General features: G+C 50.4%; 1 protein-coding gene across 1 annotated transcript in view; it reads right to left on the bottom strand.

The window, feature by feature from the left end:
• Positions 1–15,143, bottom strand: part of camsap2b (calmodulin regulated spectrin-associated protein family, member 2b) — a 35,399-nt gene that overhangs the window by 2,992 nt on the left and 17,264 nt on the right. The window contains exons 5-18 of the mRNA XM_056597803.1: positions 13,433–13,574; positions 11,648–11,787; positions 9,476–9,566; positions 9,281–9,385; positions 8,785–8,854; positions 8,190–8,477; positions 7,300–8,041; positions 6,825–6,965; positions 6,293–6,530; positions 4,429–4,606; positions 3,040–3,757; positions 2,708–2,844; positions 2,121–2,335; positions 1,933–2,032 (exon numbers count right to left, since the gene is read on the bottom strand). Of these exons, the coding sequence (XP_056453778.1) occupies positions 1,933–2,032; positions 2,121–2,335; positions 2,708–2,844; positions 3,040–3,757; positions 4,429–4,606; positions 6,293–6,530; positions 6,825–6,965; positions 7,300–8,041; positions 8,190–8,477; positions 8,785–8,854; positions 9,281–9,385; positions 9,476–9,566; positions 11,648–11,787; positions 13,433–13,574 (3,305 nt within the window). The remainder of the gene's footprint in view (positions 1–1,932; positions 2,033–2,120; positions 2,336–2,707; positions 2,845–3,039; positions 3,758–4,428; positions 4,607–6,292; positions 6,531–6,824; positions 6,966–7,299; positions 8,042–8,189; positions 8,478–8,784; positions 8,855–9,280; positions 9,386–9,475; positions 9,567–11,647; positions 11,788–13,432; positions 13,575–15,143) is intronic.

Below are 15,143 nucleotides of genomic sequence, written 5' to 3'. Positions count from 1 at the left end.
AGCCAGCCTTAGCGCAGTAAAGCGTGGAGACATAATCAGACGTGTTCAGCAAAGCGTGGACCGAAAGCCCTTATAGCGAGGCCAGATTGAGAGGCATGGGAGGCAGACTGCAGAAGTCCTGGAAGGAGGCACACACAACCATAGGGCTGGAAGCATCGGGGGAAGCCGGCGCGGGAGGGAATGATGCACGCAGCAGCCAGAGAGAGCAGCACTACAGAGGGCAAGGGTTACTTTCTATTCATCAAGAGCAAAGGAGCAGTGGAAGCAGCATAGGCAATGGCGTGGCAGGTTTTGAGAGCAGCACAATGAACTGTCAACCTTTTTTGATCCATCTGTTTCATTTCACACACATCACTTGTGTGAGGGCTGTTATGACTGCTGTTGTCTGCCGCCGGTGACACATGGTATCAAGAGAATGGACGGCGTGGTGGAGGGATGGAGTAAAGCTCTGCTAGGTGTGGATGGAGCTGCTTCTCTTGTGAACGGTCTAGGCGGGTAACGGCCGGTTTGACTAGTTCTGTTGTGCCTTACTAACCTTCCCTTTCTTTCTTTGGGCGAGCTAAGAAAGAACGATATATGACAGGAAGCTACTTTATTGCCTCTGAGGGGTTGCGTGCAAAACAAGAGGTAGAGGATTAGACAGTGTGGGATATCAGATGGTAACACACACGTCGCTTGCAAGGGAGGACAATGAAAAATGACTGTCAGGTTATGGGATGGGTTATTGCTGTACTAGTTCAACTGTGGTATATTTCATTGGAACAACAATGAAAGGAACAGTTGCATATATTATCACCGGCAGTTGAAGATTATACAATGTTGCTTGATTATAGTGACATTGTCGACAATAGGAAGAGGGTCATTTCAGTACTATATAGTTTCCTATATGAACAAACAAATAGCACAGGGATGACCAGAGACGGTAGGAGGGATGTTTGAATGAGGAAGGATCATTAGAAAAAGGCACTATTGCTTGATTATTTAGTTTCGACATACATTACTCAAGCAACCTAAACACGCAACTAAATGCTTAAAGCTCCAGTGTAGGATTTAGTAGCAACTAGCGCTAAGGTGTCAGATTGCAACCAACTGAATTCGCCCCTGTCACCCCTCCCTTTACAACCACTACAGTGGCCTGTACTGGCCTCTAATGTATAAGCTATTTTTTGTTGCTAAAAAAGTGTACATTCTAATCCACCATGGTTGATTTTTGATGCCTCTATCCGGCAAAAAAAATCCCTTTAACCATCACAATTAGGTTTGTCACCATGGTCACAAGTCATGTTGAAGGACAAGGCAGAACTAGATAAATACTACTTAATAGCCTATTAACACACAGTCCTCTTATTGTATCAAAAGTGGTGGATAATACATTCATAGACGTGTAATTATCACTATATGTTATATGCATTCGCCATTAATCTTGATAGCAGGCGGCACTATAAGCTAATGTTTATTTGCTCTGCAGCGTGTGACATAGATTGCTTTTGATAACATGACAGTGTGCGTTTAGTTTTGGATACAGTTTAGTTTCGGATACAAACTTTCTCAGAAAGAGTGATAGCCTACTTTAACCGAACAGGGAATCAACCCCAAAAAGCCTCCAGAACATGGATGCATTAAATAATACACACCCACTTCATATTAATAAGAATCCCCCTTGTTTGCAAACTGTCATTTGCTAGAGTATTTTACACTCAGATTAAAAAGTGTTAAAACTCTAAACATGTAAGATATTTTGTAGGAAGGACGGAGCATGCTTGTCTTCACAGGCACAGTGAAGTGGTCTTTGATGTCCACGTTCGATAGAGGCTTAAGCTTCTTGGGGAACTTATCCAATTCTACGAACCTCACCTTTAATGTATTATTCCGTTGGGGCCAATTCACATTTTACTCGTTTACAGGAGAAACAAAATTACAATTATTGTTTACCTGGGAGTTTTCCTGTTGTCTGATTGGTTGCTTTCATTGTCACCGAGGTTCAGGGAGGCCAGGGAGACACTGGAGACGGAATACCCACGAGGACGCACCCCTACAACCACAACACCAAGGGTCAGGATGGCTGAGTGTGTTTGTGCTATTGCTAGTGTTGTGCAACAGGCGTGCATGTGGCTGCTCACCTGCTGCCCTGACTGGGGGCTTGGGCGACTCCACAACGTCCCGGTGGATGGATTTAGGGCGGGGCTTTTTCTTCAGGCTTCCTGAGCGGGGCTTGATGACGTCGTTCATGTCGTCCATCAGCTTGAGCTGTTTCCTCCTCAAGTACTCGTTCTTGATGTAATCCCTCCTCGCTTTCTCGTCGTCCTTCTTCTGCAGCTCCTCCTCCGCCCTCAACCTAAGACACGGATGACCCTTTAGTTTGAAGGATGTTTTCTTCCGCCACTCGGGAGGGCTTGTGGCGGGAGAGGAGTGGGGTGGGGAGGAGAGGAGGAGGAGAGGTAGAAGATGAGAGGATAGGGGAGAAGGAGAAAGAGAGAAGAGGTCATGAGAGAGGAGGAGAGAGAGAAGATGAGAGGGGAGGGGAGACGAGAGGATGTGAGGAGAGGAGAGGAGTATAGAAGGAAATAAAGGGAGTAGAGGAGAGGGAAGAAGAAGAGGAGAGCGGAGAAGGAGAAAACGAGAAGAGGTGAGGAGAGGAGAGGAGAGAGAGAGAAGATGAGGGGTGAAGGGAGAGGAGAGGAGGAGAGGTAACAGAGAGCAGACTGACCTTGCAGCCTCCTTCTTCTCCTCCTGTTCCTGTTCCTGCTGTACTTTCTTCTCCTGCGCCTCCTTCTCCCTCCTCAGCCTCTTCTCCAGCAGAGCTTCTCTCTTGGCTGCCATGTCCTCTTGACCTTTGGCATCATCCTGGTTGTGGGGGTGGGTTGTGTGTGTGTTTTTTATGTTATATGTTAATGAAATTGGCGAATCAATAAGTATCAGACAACAACTCAATAAACATCCCAAACAGCAGCAACAACCCGCAGCCAACAGCAGCAAAAATCGATGTATTGAATTTCACAAATTGTGTATGAATGAAGCCGAGGTGAAGCCCAAACGCACCTTAAAGAAGAATCCACAGCACATCTTCTGGTCATCTCCGTAGGCATCTCTCCCCGCACCTCCATCCAACGCTGCCTCTTCCTCTGTGTCGTCCTTCTGGAACAGGGGCACCTCCCTCAGGTCTCTCCTGCCCGGGTCGCTCTGCTCCGCCGTCCCCTGCCGCCGGCCGTGCCCCTGGTGGTTCGCCCCCGGCTGGCTCCGCACCTCCGACGAGATCACCCCCTCGGTCGCCTTCCCCGCCGCCGCCACCTCCCGCCGCTCCCCGGGGTCGGGCTCGGCGTCGGCTCCTTTGGCGGGAGGCCGGAGAGCGCCCGCACTCTGCCTCGGCCCCTCCTCCGGGTGCTTGTCCCTCTGCTGGGGGTCCAGGGGGTCCTGGGGGTCCAGGCTGTCGAGGGCCAGGGGGCCCTCGTCGTGACCCAGGTAGGCGAAGGAGCTGGTCTGGGTCTGGCTGGGGCTGAAGCGCCGCAGCCGGGGCAGGCTGTCCACCGAGGTGGGGGTGTTGAGCATGCGGCTGAAGGGCGTGACCTTCAGGTCGTTGGGCCGCGGGGTGCGGGGCGTCCTGGCGTGGAAGGAGGCCGGGCGGCGCTTGAGCCCGGCGGGGGAGCGGTGCGGGGCGCGGGGCGACCCCGACGAGGACAGGATGGGAGACAGGGACCCCATGGAGCCACGGCCCGACCCCCGGCCCACCACGCTGCTGCTGCGCAGCTCTCTGAGCTGTCTGTTGGGGGAGGAGGAGGAGGAAGAGGAGGAGGAGGAGGAGGAAGAGGAGGAGGAGGAGGAAGAGGAGGAGGAGGAGGAGGAGAAGGAGGAGGAGGAGGAGGAGGAGGAGGAGGAGGAAGAAAAGGAGGAGGAGGAAGAGGAGGAGGAGGAGAAGGAGGAGGAGGAGGAGGAAGAGGAAGAGGAACACGTCTTACTATTGGAATGCACCAATCTAATCCATGTGGCTCAGTAGGTAGAGAGGGTTGGCTGGTAACCAGAAGGTTGTGAAGATGTGAAGATTGTGGAGGTGTCCCTCATCAAGACCCCTCACCGTGACTGCTCCTGACGGGCTGGCTGTAGCCATGCATGGTCGACGCCGCCGTCGGTGGGATGAGGTGAATGTGTGTATGAATGGCTGAATGTGAGGCGATATTGTGAAGCACTTTCAGTGGCAACTGGTTAGAAAAGTGCAATATAAATGCAGTCCATTTACCGTGCACCATTTACCATGTGTTTAAATATCAGCCAGGCTCAAATGTATTCCTGTTGACCTTGCATTGGTGTCGATGTTTCATCATATCCAATGACAAAAGTACATCATTCATTTAACAAAATCGTTTGTTAATCCAATAGCAGTGAATCCACAGTGTAGCGTGTGAGTCTGTCCCTGACTCCCCCTCAGCCTGGTACCTATGTGGGGAGGGGGCCGGAGGCGGGATGACCCAGGCCTGCTGCTCCCTCATGGACATGATGGTCTCCTGCTGCTGGGCCAGACGCTGCATCTCCGTCTGCAGGAAGCCCAGCGACGTGTTCAGCCTCTCGATGGAGCGCGTGTACTCCGTGATGTCGATCTCCCCAGAACCCACGCCTGATAGAGCAGGGGAAACATCAACCAATCAATCCTTCAGTGCATTAAATGGGTAAGGGATCCAGCACTTCACCTCCTGGCCAGCAGGGGGGTTCTATCTATGAATAATCTCCAGTCAACCTCATGTTAGCTTTTTGGTTACGTTTGTTTTGGTATTTAACTCTTGTCCTTTTCATTGCACAGTCAACCTGGCCTTTTTGTTGCTCGGTCTTCACAAGCCTCCTGGAGTTAAGTTTGTTTAGTTTATTTAGTATATTGTCTGCAACAAGGTAAAAAGGCAATTGTCTCAATGAGGAGAGTTGCATTGTACTTAGCCTCAAGCAACCAAGAGGATGTTCGCATTATGACCTCTTTGTCGCTTAATAAAACTAAGCTCTTGTCTGATTGTATTTAATGATGATAAACTCACAAATGTACACCTGGAATGCCCTATATTCATCAATAGGGTAATCTGTAAGCAATTAGCCCTTACAGCTACAATAGCATTATATTATAGCATCTCACTAGTTTATATTCACAGTCCCAGGCAAGGTACACATCTAACATAATTAAAGAAGTCTCTGTATGTATGTATGTACAGTATGTCTGTCTGTCCTTCGAGTTTTCTCCTTCTCCTCTTTCCTCTTCTTGTTCCCTCTCCTCTACACCCCTTATTTCCTTCTATCCTCCTCTCCTCTCCTGTCCTTCGAATACAGTATGTCTGTCTGTCATCCGATCTCACACTTGGCAGGTTAATTACAGAGGCCCCAAGGAACCGCAGTGTTTAGTTTGAGGGGGTTTGGATGAGCGGTTCTAGAGAAAGCTGCAACCTCGACCCGTTCCGAAGAGGCAGGGAAGTTGCAGTGTCTCTGCATGTCTGTCTGGCTTTCCTTCGATTTTCTTGACAACCATTCATTTAATCGATTTCACAATTGGCGGGTGTGTTGTTCATGAGCGAGGGAAGTGCAGGTTGAGTTTGTTGTTTGGATGAGCGGTTTTTGAAGAAAATACAGAAGGGCAGGACAGGCACATTTTTAACAGGCACTGCACTTCAAACAAAATACAAAATACACATACACAGCGGTAATGTTTGCTGCTCTGTGATTTTGTACAGATTATATTATTGAGAAACTTTTAAAAGTAATTTTTGAGTTGTTTTTCTATTTTTGTTATTGACTTTTTGCCTCTTTCTTGTTTTCACTACTACCAGTCAACAGCCTTTTTGTGTCTGCATGTATCTCTGCACGTGTGTTCCGCACGCATCAAACTTACACACTTTAAGGGAACCTACCATCTTCACAGGGGGACTTTAAGGGGACCTACCGTCTTCACAGGGGGACTTTAAGGGGACCTACCGTCTTCACAGGGGGACTTTAAGGGGACCTACCGTCTTCACAGGGGGACTTTGAGGGGACCTACCGTCTTCACAGGGGCACTTTAAGGGGACCTACCGTCTTCACAGGGGGACTTTAAGGGGACCTACCGTCTTCACAGGGGGACTTTAATGGGACCTACCGTCTTCACAGGGGGACTTTAAGGGGACCTACCGGCTTCACAGGGGGACTTTAAGGGGACCTACCGTCTTCACAGGGGGACTTTAAGGGGACCTACCGTCTTCACAGGGGGACTTTAATGGGACCTACCGTCTTCACAGGGGGACTTTAAGGGGACCTACCGTCTTCACAGGGGGACTTTAAGGGGACCTACCGTCTTCACAGGGGGACTTTGGCGCTGCTCCGTCGGGCTTGCACCTCTCTGCCCGGCCCAGGCTGGCGAGCTCGCTGGGCTCCCTGGGAGCGGGCTCTGGCTCTGGCTCTGCTTCCGCTGCTGCTGCCAACTCCGTGCTGTGACTGCTGACCGGGGAGGTGATGCCTTTCCTTCGCACCACGTTGAGGAAGGCTGTTCTGCCCATCCTCTGGCGGTGGCGCGTGAAAGCTGCCTCCACCTTTTTAAAGTAAAAGAAGCACTGATTTATAAATGCTATTCATCCCATCTTTTATTCACCCGTGCATCCAATTTTTTCTTCAATTCGTCGATACATATGTCGTTTGATTCATTAATTGATTTATCCATTAAATCAACCATTCTGCACATCACGCATTTATCCAGCCATTTATGAATTTATATAATCACCCAAATTATTCAATGTATCCATAGATAAATTGATCCAGTCTTCCTTTATTAATCTATTCATCCATCCACTCATCCATCCATCTCTGCTGGCCACGCCCTGCCTCACCTTCTTCTTCTGGGCCTCTATGGCCCGGCGTTTCTCCTCCAGCTTCATCTTGAGGTGCACCATCTCTGAGGCCAGCAGGTGGGTGGGGTCCCTGGGTGAGGGCGTGTTTGGAGAGCTGATGGGCAGCGGGGGACCAGCGCTCTGCAGAGGAAGCACAAGTTTAATCGTTCTTTAAATTCAGACGGACCAGTTATTCTCTTAAATATGAATTTCTACAGATACTTTATGTGAAAACTGTAAAACCCGAAGGTATTGTACTGCATTAAAAATATTGAAAACTTCGCATATATATACACATAGAGTATGCAGGCAGGGCAAACATGAAATATCCATAACTATATAGTTGCTCGTGAAAATGCTGCGTTTTTCCCCATATTGAAAACGAACAACGCGGTAATCCCTGTGTTATCATAAATAGTGAAAGTGTGCCAGGACACAGCCGGGAGGGCGGTTCCGGCCGGTGGTGGCTCCTCACCTCGAGGGACAGGGCTCTGGCGGGCCGCGGGTAGGACAGGTTGAGCTCGGAGCTCTCTGGCGTGGTCCCCCCGCTGCTCCTCCCTTCCAGCTTCCTGAACTTCTGCTCGGCGAAGCTGGTCATGCGGACCACCCCCGACCCGCCGGTGGAGGAGGAGACGGGGCTGACGGTGTGGGACCTGGGCAGCGTGGACCCCGCCCGGGGCCGGAGGGGGCTGCTCCTCTCAGCCCCCTCCCCTCTCTCCCCTACGGGGTGGGCGTCGTCGGCGGGCCCGCCCCTAGCACCCCCTCCTCCTCCGTCTCCTCCTCCCCCCCCCACAGACCTGTCCTGCCTGTTGGGCAGCGGGCAGGAGCGGGTGGTGGTCTCGTAGTCCGGGTCGATGTCTGAGTAGTCCCTCAGGGAGGAGGAGTCCTCGTCCAGGCTCTGGATGTCCTCCGTCCTCACGTGGATGCCCGTGTCCACCTCGTCCGTGGACAGGGAGCTGGGCTCGCGCTCGGCCTTGGCGGGAGAGCACGGGTCTTGGCCCAGGCCGGGGGGCCCCTGGCGGTCGGGGGCCTCCCCCCCGTGGAGGAAGAAGCCGTTGTCCGGGGCCCCGAGGCCCAGGCTGGCGTGGGGCCGCTCGTTGTCGTGGATGATCTTCAAGGCCTCCTCGATGCTGGGGGGCGTGGTGGGGCTGATGCGGCCGCCGTGGTTGCCGTGGTTACCGTGGTGGGGGCCGTCCGGGATCCCGCCGTTGGAATACCTGGAGTGAAGGGATGGTGTCCATGTGTCAACACATTGGATAAATAAAATAAAATAAAAGAACAGCGAGAATATCTTTCAGAAACGATGGCTTCTGTTTCATCGAAATAAACACTCCCACATTTGGAGTTCCACAAAGACTCCTGTACCTGCTTTGGTTCTTGATCGAGAACGTGTTGTTCCGCCCCAGGGGCTTCTGGGAGCCGTAGTCCTCCTCCTCCTCGGCGATGTGTCTGCTGTCCTTCTGTCCGTTCACGGCGACGGGCACGAGGGACTGGTGGCGCTTCAGGCCACCGCCGCGCGTTGCATAGTGAACTTTGAACCCCAGACCGTCGGAGCTGGCCGAGCGGGTCATGCCGCCGCGGTGGGAGGAGCCTTCCCCGGACAGCCCTGATAGGTCGCCGTCCAGCGGGATCTCAAAGGAAATCCCGCGTGATCTAAAATAGAAAAATAAATGACGGTTCATTATCGGTGAGGGCCGCAGTAGCTCAGGGGGTAGAGCGGGCTGACTGGAAACCGGAAGATTGCTAGTTTGATCTCCGGCTCCTCGAAGGGTCGAGGTGTCCCTTAGCAAGGTTCCTGACGAGCTCACTGTCGACGTGCGCGGTTGACTCCGCCGTCGGTGTGTCAATGAATGGATTGGAAGTCGCTTTGGATATAACCTTCAGTAAAATCACCTAAATGTGACCCTTCTTTGGACATAAACAATTTGGACATGTAGTAAGGTGGTGTTGATGTGCTCACCGGTTCTCTTTGGGCCACGTCCCCACGCAGCCTTCCATATACGACATGGAGGTGGATCGTTTCATTGCACCTGCAATAGAGTTTCCACCATGAGAACCAACCCAAACAGAATGCATGCTCTGATTAAAGGTGGATCAGAGTGAGCTTGGGTTATGAGCTGAAAGCGGGTGATGAGGGTACATCGGCGGGCGCTGCTCAATATGCAGGAACCTCTTTAGCGAACTTCTGCACACCTTTGAGAACCAGACCTGTGGATGTTCGACGTCCTTAGCTCAGGTTCAAGCTGATGGACGTCTTTTTTGATTGTGTGTGTTTGTGTGTGGATCTGTGTGTGTGTGTGTGCGTGAGTTGGTGCGTGTTTGTGTGTCTTTATCTGTGGGTGTGTGTCTGTAGTGTGAAGGCCGGGCACATGCCGTTGTCTGCGTGGTTGCGTTTGGTCGAGTGATGAAGGGGGTTGATGAAGACGCATTAGAGTGAATTATATCACCGTGGTCACCTTCAGTAGGGGTGGGCTCTGGGCTGGCTGGGCGGTCTGCATAGCTCTCTTTGACGGGGCTGGACACTGGCGCCATGCTCCTGGTCGCTGGGACCGGATCACAAGCTGTGGAGAAGAGGAGAGGTAGATAACGGAGGAATATGCAGCGAGCAGCAGTTATTGATCACTCCGCTGCTTGGTATGCAGTCGTGTTACCTTGTGGGTCGAACACCCTCGGCTGTACGAAGGAGGGCTTTACCACTTCAAACCACCAGAAGAGCTCTGCCATAAACACTAGGTAGTTACTCTGTAACACACACACACACAGACACACACAGACACACACACACACACACAAACATACACACACAAACACACACAGACACACACAATGTTAGGCAATAGTCTTTTAGACGTTGTAGGAACAGAACCCCCCACTAGGTGTCTCTGTTGAGCGCTACTTGAGCTATAGTGACAACATGCTGCACATTAATGCCTCAACAAGGTCATGGCTTGGAAACGGTAGCTAGGCAACAAGGTGTGTGTGTATGTGTGCATGTGTGTGGGTATACTTAAAAACCATTATGCCTTAACTATTTTACAGTACAGTTTAGATGGGTCTCAGGCATAAGTCTGAGTTTGTACATCTCTTCGGATAGTTCACCCAATCACAAACACAAACCCCCCTGCTCAAAAACACCACTGCTTCCGATGTATATCTTATCTAGAGCCTTTCTGGACGTCCTTGAACCATCTTACACTGAGTGGCATAAACAGAATATGTATTTAACTGAATTCATTGAATGCACACACACACACACACACGCACACACACATACACACACAAATACACACACACACAAACACACACAAACACACACACACACACACACACACACACACACACACACACACACACACACACACACACACACACACACACACACACACACACACACACACACACACACACACACACACACACACACACACACACACACACACACACACACACATGTCCTTGTTGGTATTCAGTAGGAGGCATGCCTATGTCAGACGGGCAGCCTGCCAATGACCAGCTCCGTCCCCGCTCTCTCTTGTTACTCTCTTTTTCCTGGCGTCCTTGTAGCACCAGGCTAGAGGCCTGCCCACAACATGCTAATAGAAGCCACAGCAGGCCGCGGGGGCATAGAGAGGGCCAGAAGGAGAAAAGAAAGAAAGCAGGCCGAAAGTGTTAACGTGTGAAAACGGAAAAAGTGTGGTGTTTTGTTGGGGAATAACAATCAGCTGGATCAGCTGGATCAGTTGGAATCGTGACTAGAATCTTAATGCCTCTGCCCACATCCCCTCCTCACTGTGCTCTCTGTTCAACACCGCTAATGCTACTGCTGCTGCTAACGCTAGCCACCCCAGAAAGCACAGACACCACCGGCTTGGCTCCTGTAATCTATCTACAAGTGTTATCTATTTATTGAACCTTTATTTGGTCTCATCGACCTCTTTCACACGAGAGACATGATGATAATATAATGGTTTGAACAAGCCTTCGCATTCTCCTCACTGGCTCTGTGGTGGATTCAGCAGTTCACTTATCTTCAAAGCTCAGTGATTTCTGTGTCTGGTGTCAACAAACAGACTGTGAGTGTGAGTATGTGCATGTGTGTGTGTGTGTGTGTGTGTGTGTGTGTGTGTGTGTGTGTTTATGCATTTGTATGTGTACGTGTACGTGTACGTGTACGTGTGTGTGTGTGTGTGTGTGTGTGTGTGTGTGTGTGTGTGTGTGTGTGTGTGTGTGTCTGTGTGTGTTTGTGTGTATGCTTGTGTGTGCACGCATCTGCTCCAAGCAGACTGATTCATTTTGGAGGGACCAGCTCCAGGCTGCAGGGAACTCTAAGACGAGCTTACCCACACATGGAAAACACACAGCATACACACGCTACACAGTACACACACACACACACACACACACACACACGCTACACGCACACACACACACACAAAGCACACTTTAAACACACAGCACTCAGCACACATCACACAAACTATCAATAAATCATAGCAGCAGCAGCAAAGCTACGACCAAAAATGTGGCATTACAGCAAAAATACGCAGAATATTCCATCTCATACCTAGGTCTACACACACAGACACACACACACACACACACAGAATTACACATAAACACACACACACAAACACACACAACATCCTTAAGAGTGGCCCCACTGCTTACACACACTGAAGAATTCCTTAGCATGACTCACTTTTGCCAATGTGTCATTTCCTACGCTGAAACTGTATTATTCCTCTCCCTAGTTTCCATTGTCCCCACCCCCCCCCGCTCCCAGGGCTTCTGCGGGCCATCCTGCTCCCCTGGCCCGGGCTCACCTTGATGGAGGCGTGGGTGTAGAGCATGTCCTCCAGGCTGAAGTGGCAGCAGTGGTTGAGGTTGTCCCTGCAGAAGTCATGCACCAGCTGCAGGTTGTACAGACTGTCAGCCAGGGACATGGTCTCCTTCAGGCAGATATCTGCACCACAGACAGGGCAGGGGAGGGGCACGCACACAACACACACACACAAACACACACACACACACACACACACACACACACACCACACACACACACACACACACACACAAACACACACACAGGCACACAGGCACATGCACACACGGTCAAACAAACACACACAGACACACAGACACACACAAACACACACGCACACACACACACACACACATACATACACATATACAGACAGGGAGGGGTTTACAACGGAAAGGGCAGGAAGCCAGGGATAAGATAAGGCATAGTTTAAGTTATGTTCACCAGAGTGAAAAGAGATGGCAACATTTACAGTCCCACTGGTATAGGGACCATCAAAGTTAATTTAGAGGATTTCCTGACGGAGCCTTATCACTTGTTCCCAGCACTGACCCCATTCACCCCACCTTACACACTGGTTTGGATAAGTGTATATGGTACTTCCCAGGAAGGTCAAGCATTTTTTGATTGATACTTAGTGCTGTTTGTACTGATCGATAGACCTTCACATGCACACATCTATCTCTCTCTCTCTCTCTCTCTCTCTCTCTCTCTCATTCTCTCTCTCTCTCTCTCTCTCTCTCTCTCTCTCTCTCTCTCTCTCTCTCTCTCTCTCTCTCTCTCATTCCTCTCTCTCTCTCTCTCTCTCTCTCTCATTCTCTCTCTCTCTCTCTCTCTCTCTCTCTCTCTCTCTCTCTCTCTCTCTCTCTCCTCTCTCTCTCTCTCTCTCTCTCTCTCTCTCTCTCTCTCTCTCTCTCTCTCTCTCTCTCATTCTCTCTCTCTCTCTCTCTCTCCCTCTCCCTCTCTCTCCCTCTCTCTCTCTCTCTCTCTCTACCAGCAGCTGGACCACATGTGGGTGAACTTGTCCTGAACTAGACTTGTATTCCAGCCCACCTATGAGAAGGCCTCAGAGCACAGAGGCCCGGTATTGTTTATCTTTGAATTACTCACAGCCGTCCACTCCTCTAACGGCTCCGTCCCAACGCCCTCTCCTCCAATCACCTCTCACCACAGGGCCTTTTTTAGGATAGGGCGTGGTCTTACTCATAGGAAACATGCCCCTCTCTCTCTCTCTCTCTCTCTCTCTCTCTCTCTCTCTCTCTCTCCCTTTCTCTCTCCCCCTCCCTCTCCACCTCTCCCTCCCTCCCTCTCTCTCTCTCTCCTCTCTCTCTCCTCTCTCTCTCTCTCTCTCTCTCTTCTCTCTCTCTCTCTCTCTCTCTCTCTCTCTCTCTCTCTCTCTCTCTCTCTCTCTCTCTCTCTCTCTCTCTGGAGGGTTCTCTCCCTCCCATGTCATTTTCCTGTGTGATACGTCCCTAATCTCCGGAAAACATCTCTTGACTTGTAAAATTAGCACTATTATCGCTCATTATGAACAAACAAGACAGAACATTGAACGTTAATGTAACGTTAATGTGGTGGTTAGAGGTTATGTATGTTAAGTATAAAGTATAAAGAATGAATAGTGTTGTTTTCATCACTGTTCTTTCAGTGCAATGAGTCACCCAAACTTGAGCCAGTCCTCAGCAATATTCTTTAAACGGTTGGGAACTCCGTATTGGGAAGAGTTTAAATTCCTGATAGTGTATGATATATATAATGATATGAGCATTACTGCAGTGCGACTGACCGTCCATTGGAACGGCCCGGGGACAGTAGAAGTGCAGCAGTGCAGCCAGGGAGCAGCCGTCTGCGTTGTCCTTCAGCAGGTTCTCCACTAGGGGGAGCGGGGGAGCACTCCTCTGCTGGGCCTGCTCTCTCCTGTAGCGCGCCTGGAACCATGACAACGGCACATTGACATCAGTGTCATGTGTCTGGAAGCATCATCAGAGGGACTACATAGACTTCCCATTCACGGGCGTCACCGCCGACCCAGTGCCGTACACGACCACGCGGACAGCAGCGTGGGCACGGCGTTCACACTACAAACAAACACACAGATGCACACACACACAAACACACACAAACACGCACACACAGATACACACACAGATACACAGATACAGAGATACACGGAAACAGACACGCACACACACACACACACACACACACACACACACACACACACACACACACACACACACACACACACACACACACACACACACACACACACACACACACAGATACACACAGATACAGACAAATAAAACACACATACTCACGTACCCACACGCACACAAAAATGCTTTAACACTCTTTTAAATACATTTCAAGGGAAAGGGGGCAGTTTCTACACATCATGCACATTTTCCAAGCAGTTGACTATAAATAAATCCTAGCATCTCTGCTCTCCTTGGAATGTTGGGCGGGAAAACATGCAAGGGATCGATTGGAAAAAGATGTGGTGGAATAGCATGCTCAATCATTACACAATGTAACCCTGCGGTAACAAGGCAGTCTAGCCTTTGCTGTGCTGTATCGTACAACAGGGTTTGATGCAGTGTTCAATAATGAACTGTACTGTTGGGGGGACATCCATTCAGTCTGAGCCTTAGTGGAGCTGCCGGCCTGTATGCATAGCATGCACACAGCACTGCTGCTGCTGCACCTCTCTCTGGGGAGGCTAACTACTGGCATCCCATAAACCAACAAACAACAACACACAAACAAAGATCAGACAAACAGGAAGGATATTGGGCCATAACGCTCAGATATGCAGACCTTTCCAGTTTTGTTTATTCTTTGCCTTTGGTATAATGTGTTTTGTGTGTGACCGGTGGGGATGGGAGGGGTTGGACCAATGCATGATGGGGCTTATGGGCATCGTGCATCAGGGGGAGGGGGGAGGGGGAGGGAGGGACGAAGGCCAGGGGGAAGAGAGGATGATTTGCATAGAGAGAAGGGGGGGGATGCATCTGTGGGTAGGGGGGACGGGGGTCTAGGGGTACAGTGGTTGGGGCTCCCCAGGATGGATGGACTTACAGGGACCAGCCTCCGATACCATTTGCCAGGAGACTTGCATGGAGGACGGGTGATGATTGGACGTTTGTAACAGAGAGCAGGAAGTCAGTTAGCTCTAGGCTACCGGGTCCTGATCTGCTGTTTGTCATCAAGTGAATTACCAACGGTTTATCATTATATAAGAGCTATCACCGATTTGGAAGCCTTATTGTCACACAAAAGATTAAGGACATATTTTGTTTTCAATTTAACTGATAGAAATGCGCTCTCACAAACACACACACACACACACACAGAATCACACACACACAGACACACACACACACACACACACGCACACACACACACACACACGCACACACACACACACACACACACACACACACACACACACACACACACACACACACACACACACACACACACACACGCGCACA

Source organism: Gadus chalcogrammus, chromosome 8 (assembly GCF_026213295.1).
Source record: "Gadus chalcogrammus isolate NIFS_2021 chromosome 8, NIFS_Gcha_1.0, whole genome shotgun sequence".
Lineage (NCBI taxonomy): Eukaryota > Metazoa > Chordata > Actinopteri > Gadiformes > Gadidae > Gadus > Gadus chalcogrammus.
The sequence above is the reverse complement of the archived record's forward strand: the minus strand, read 5'-3'. Positions and strand labels throughout refer to the sequence as shown.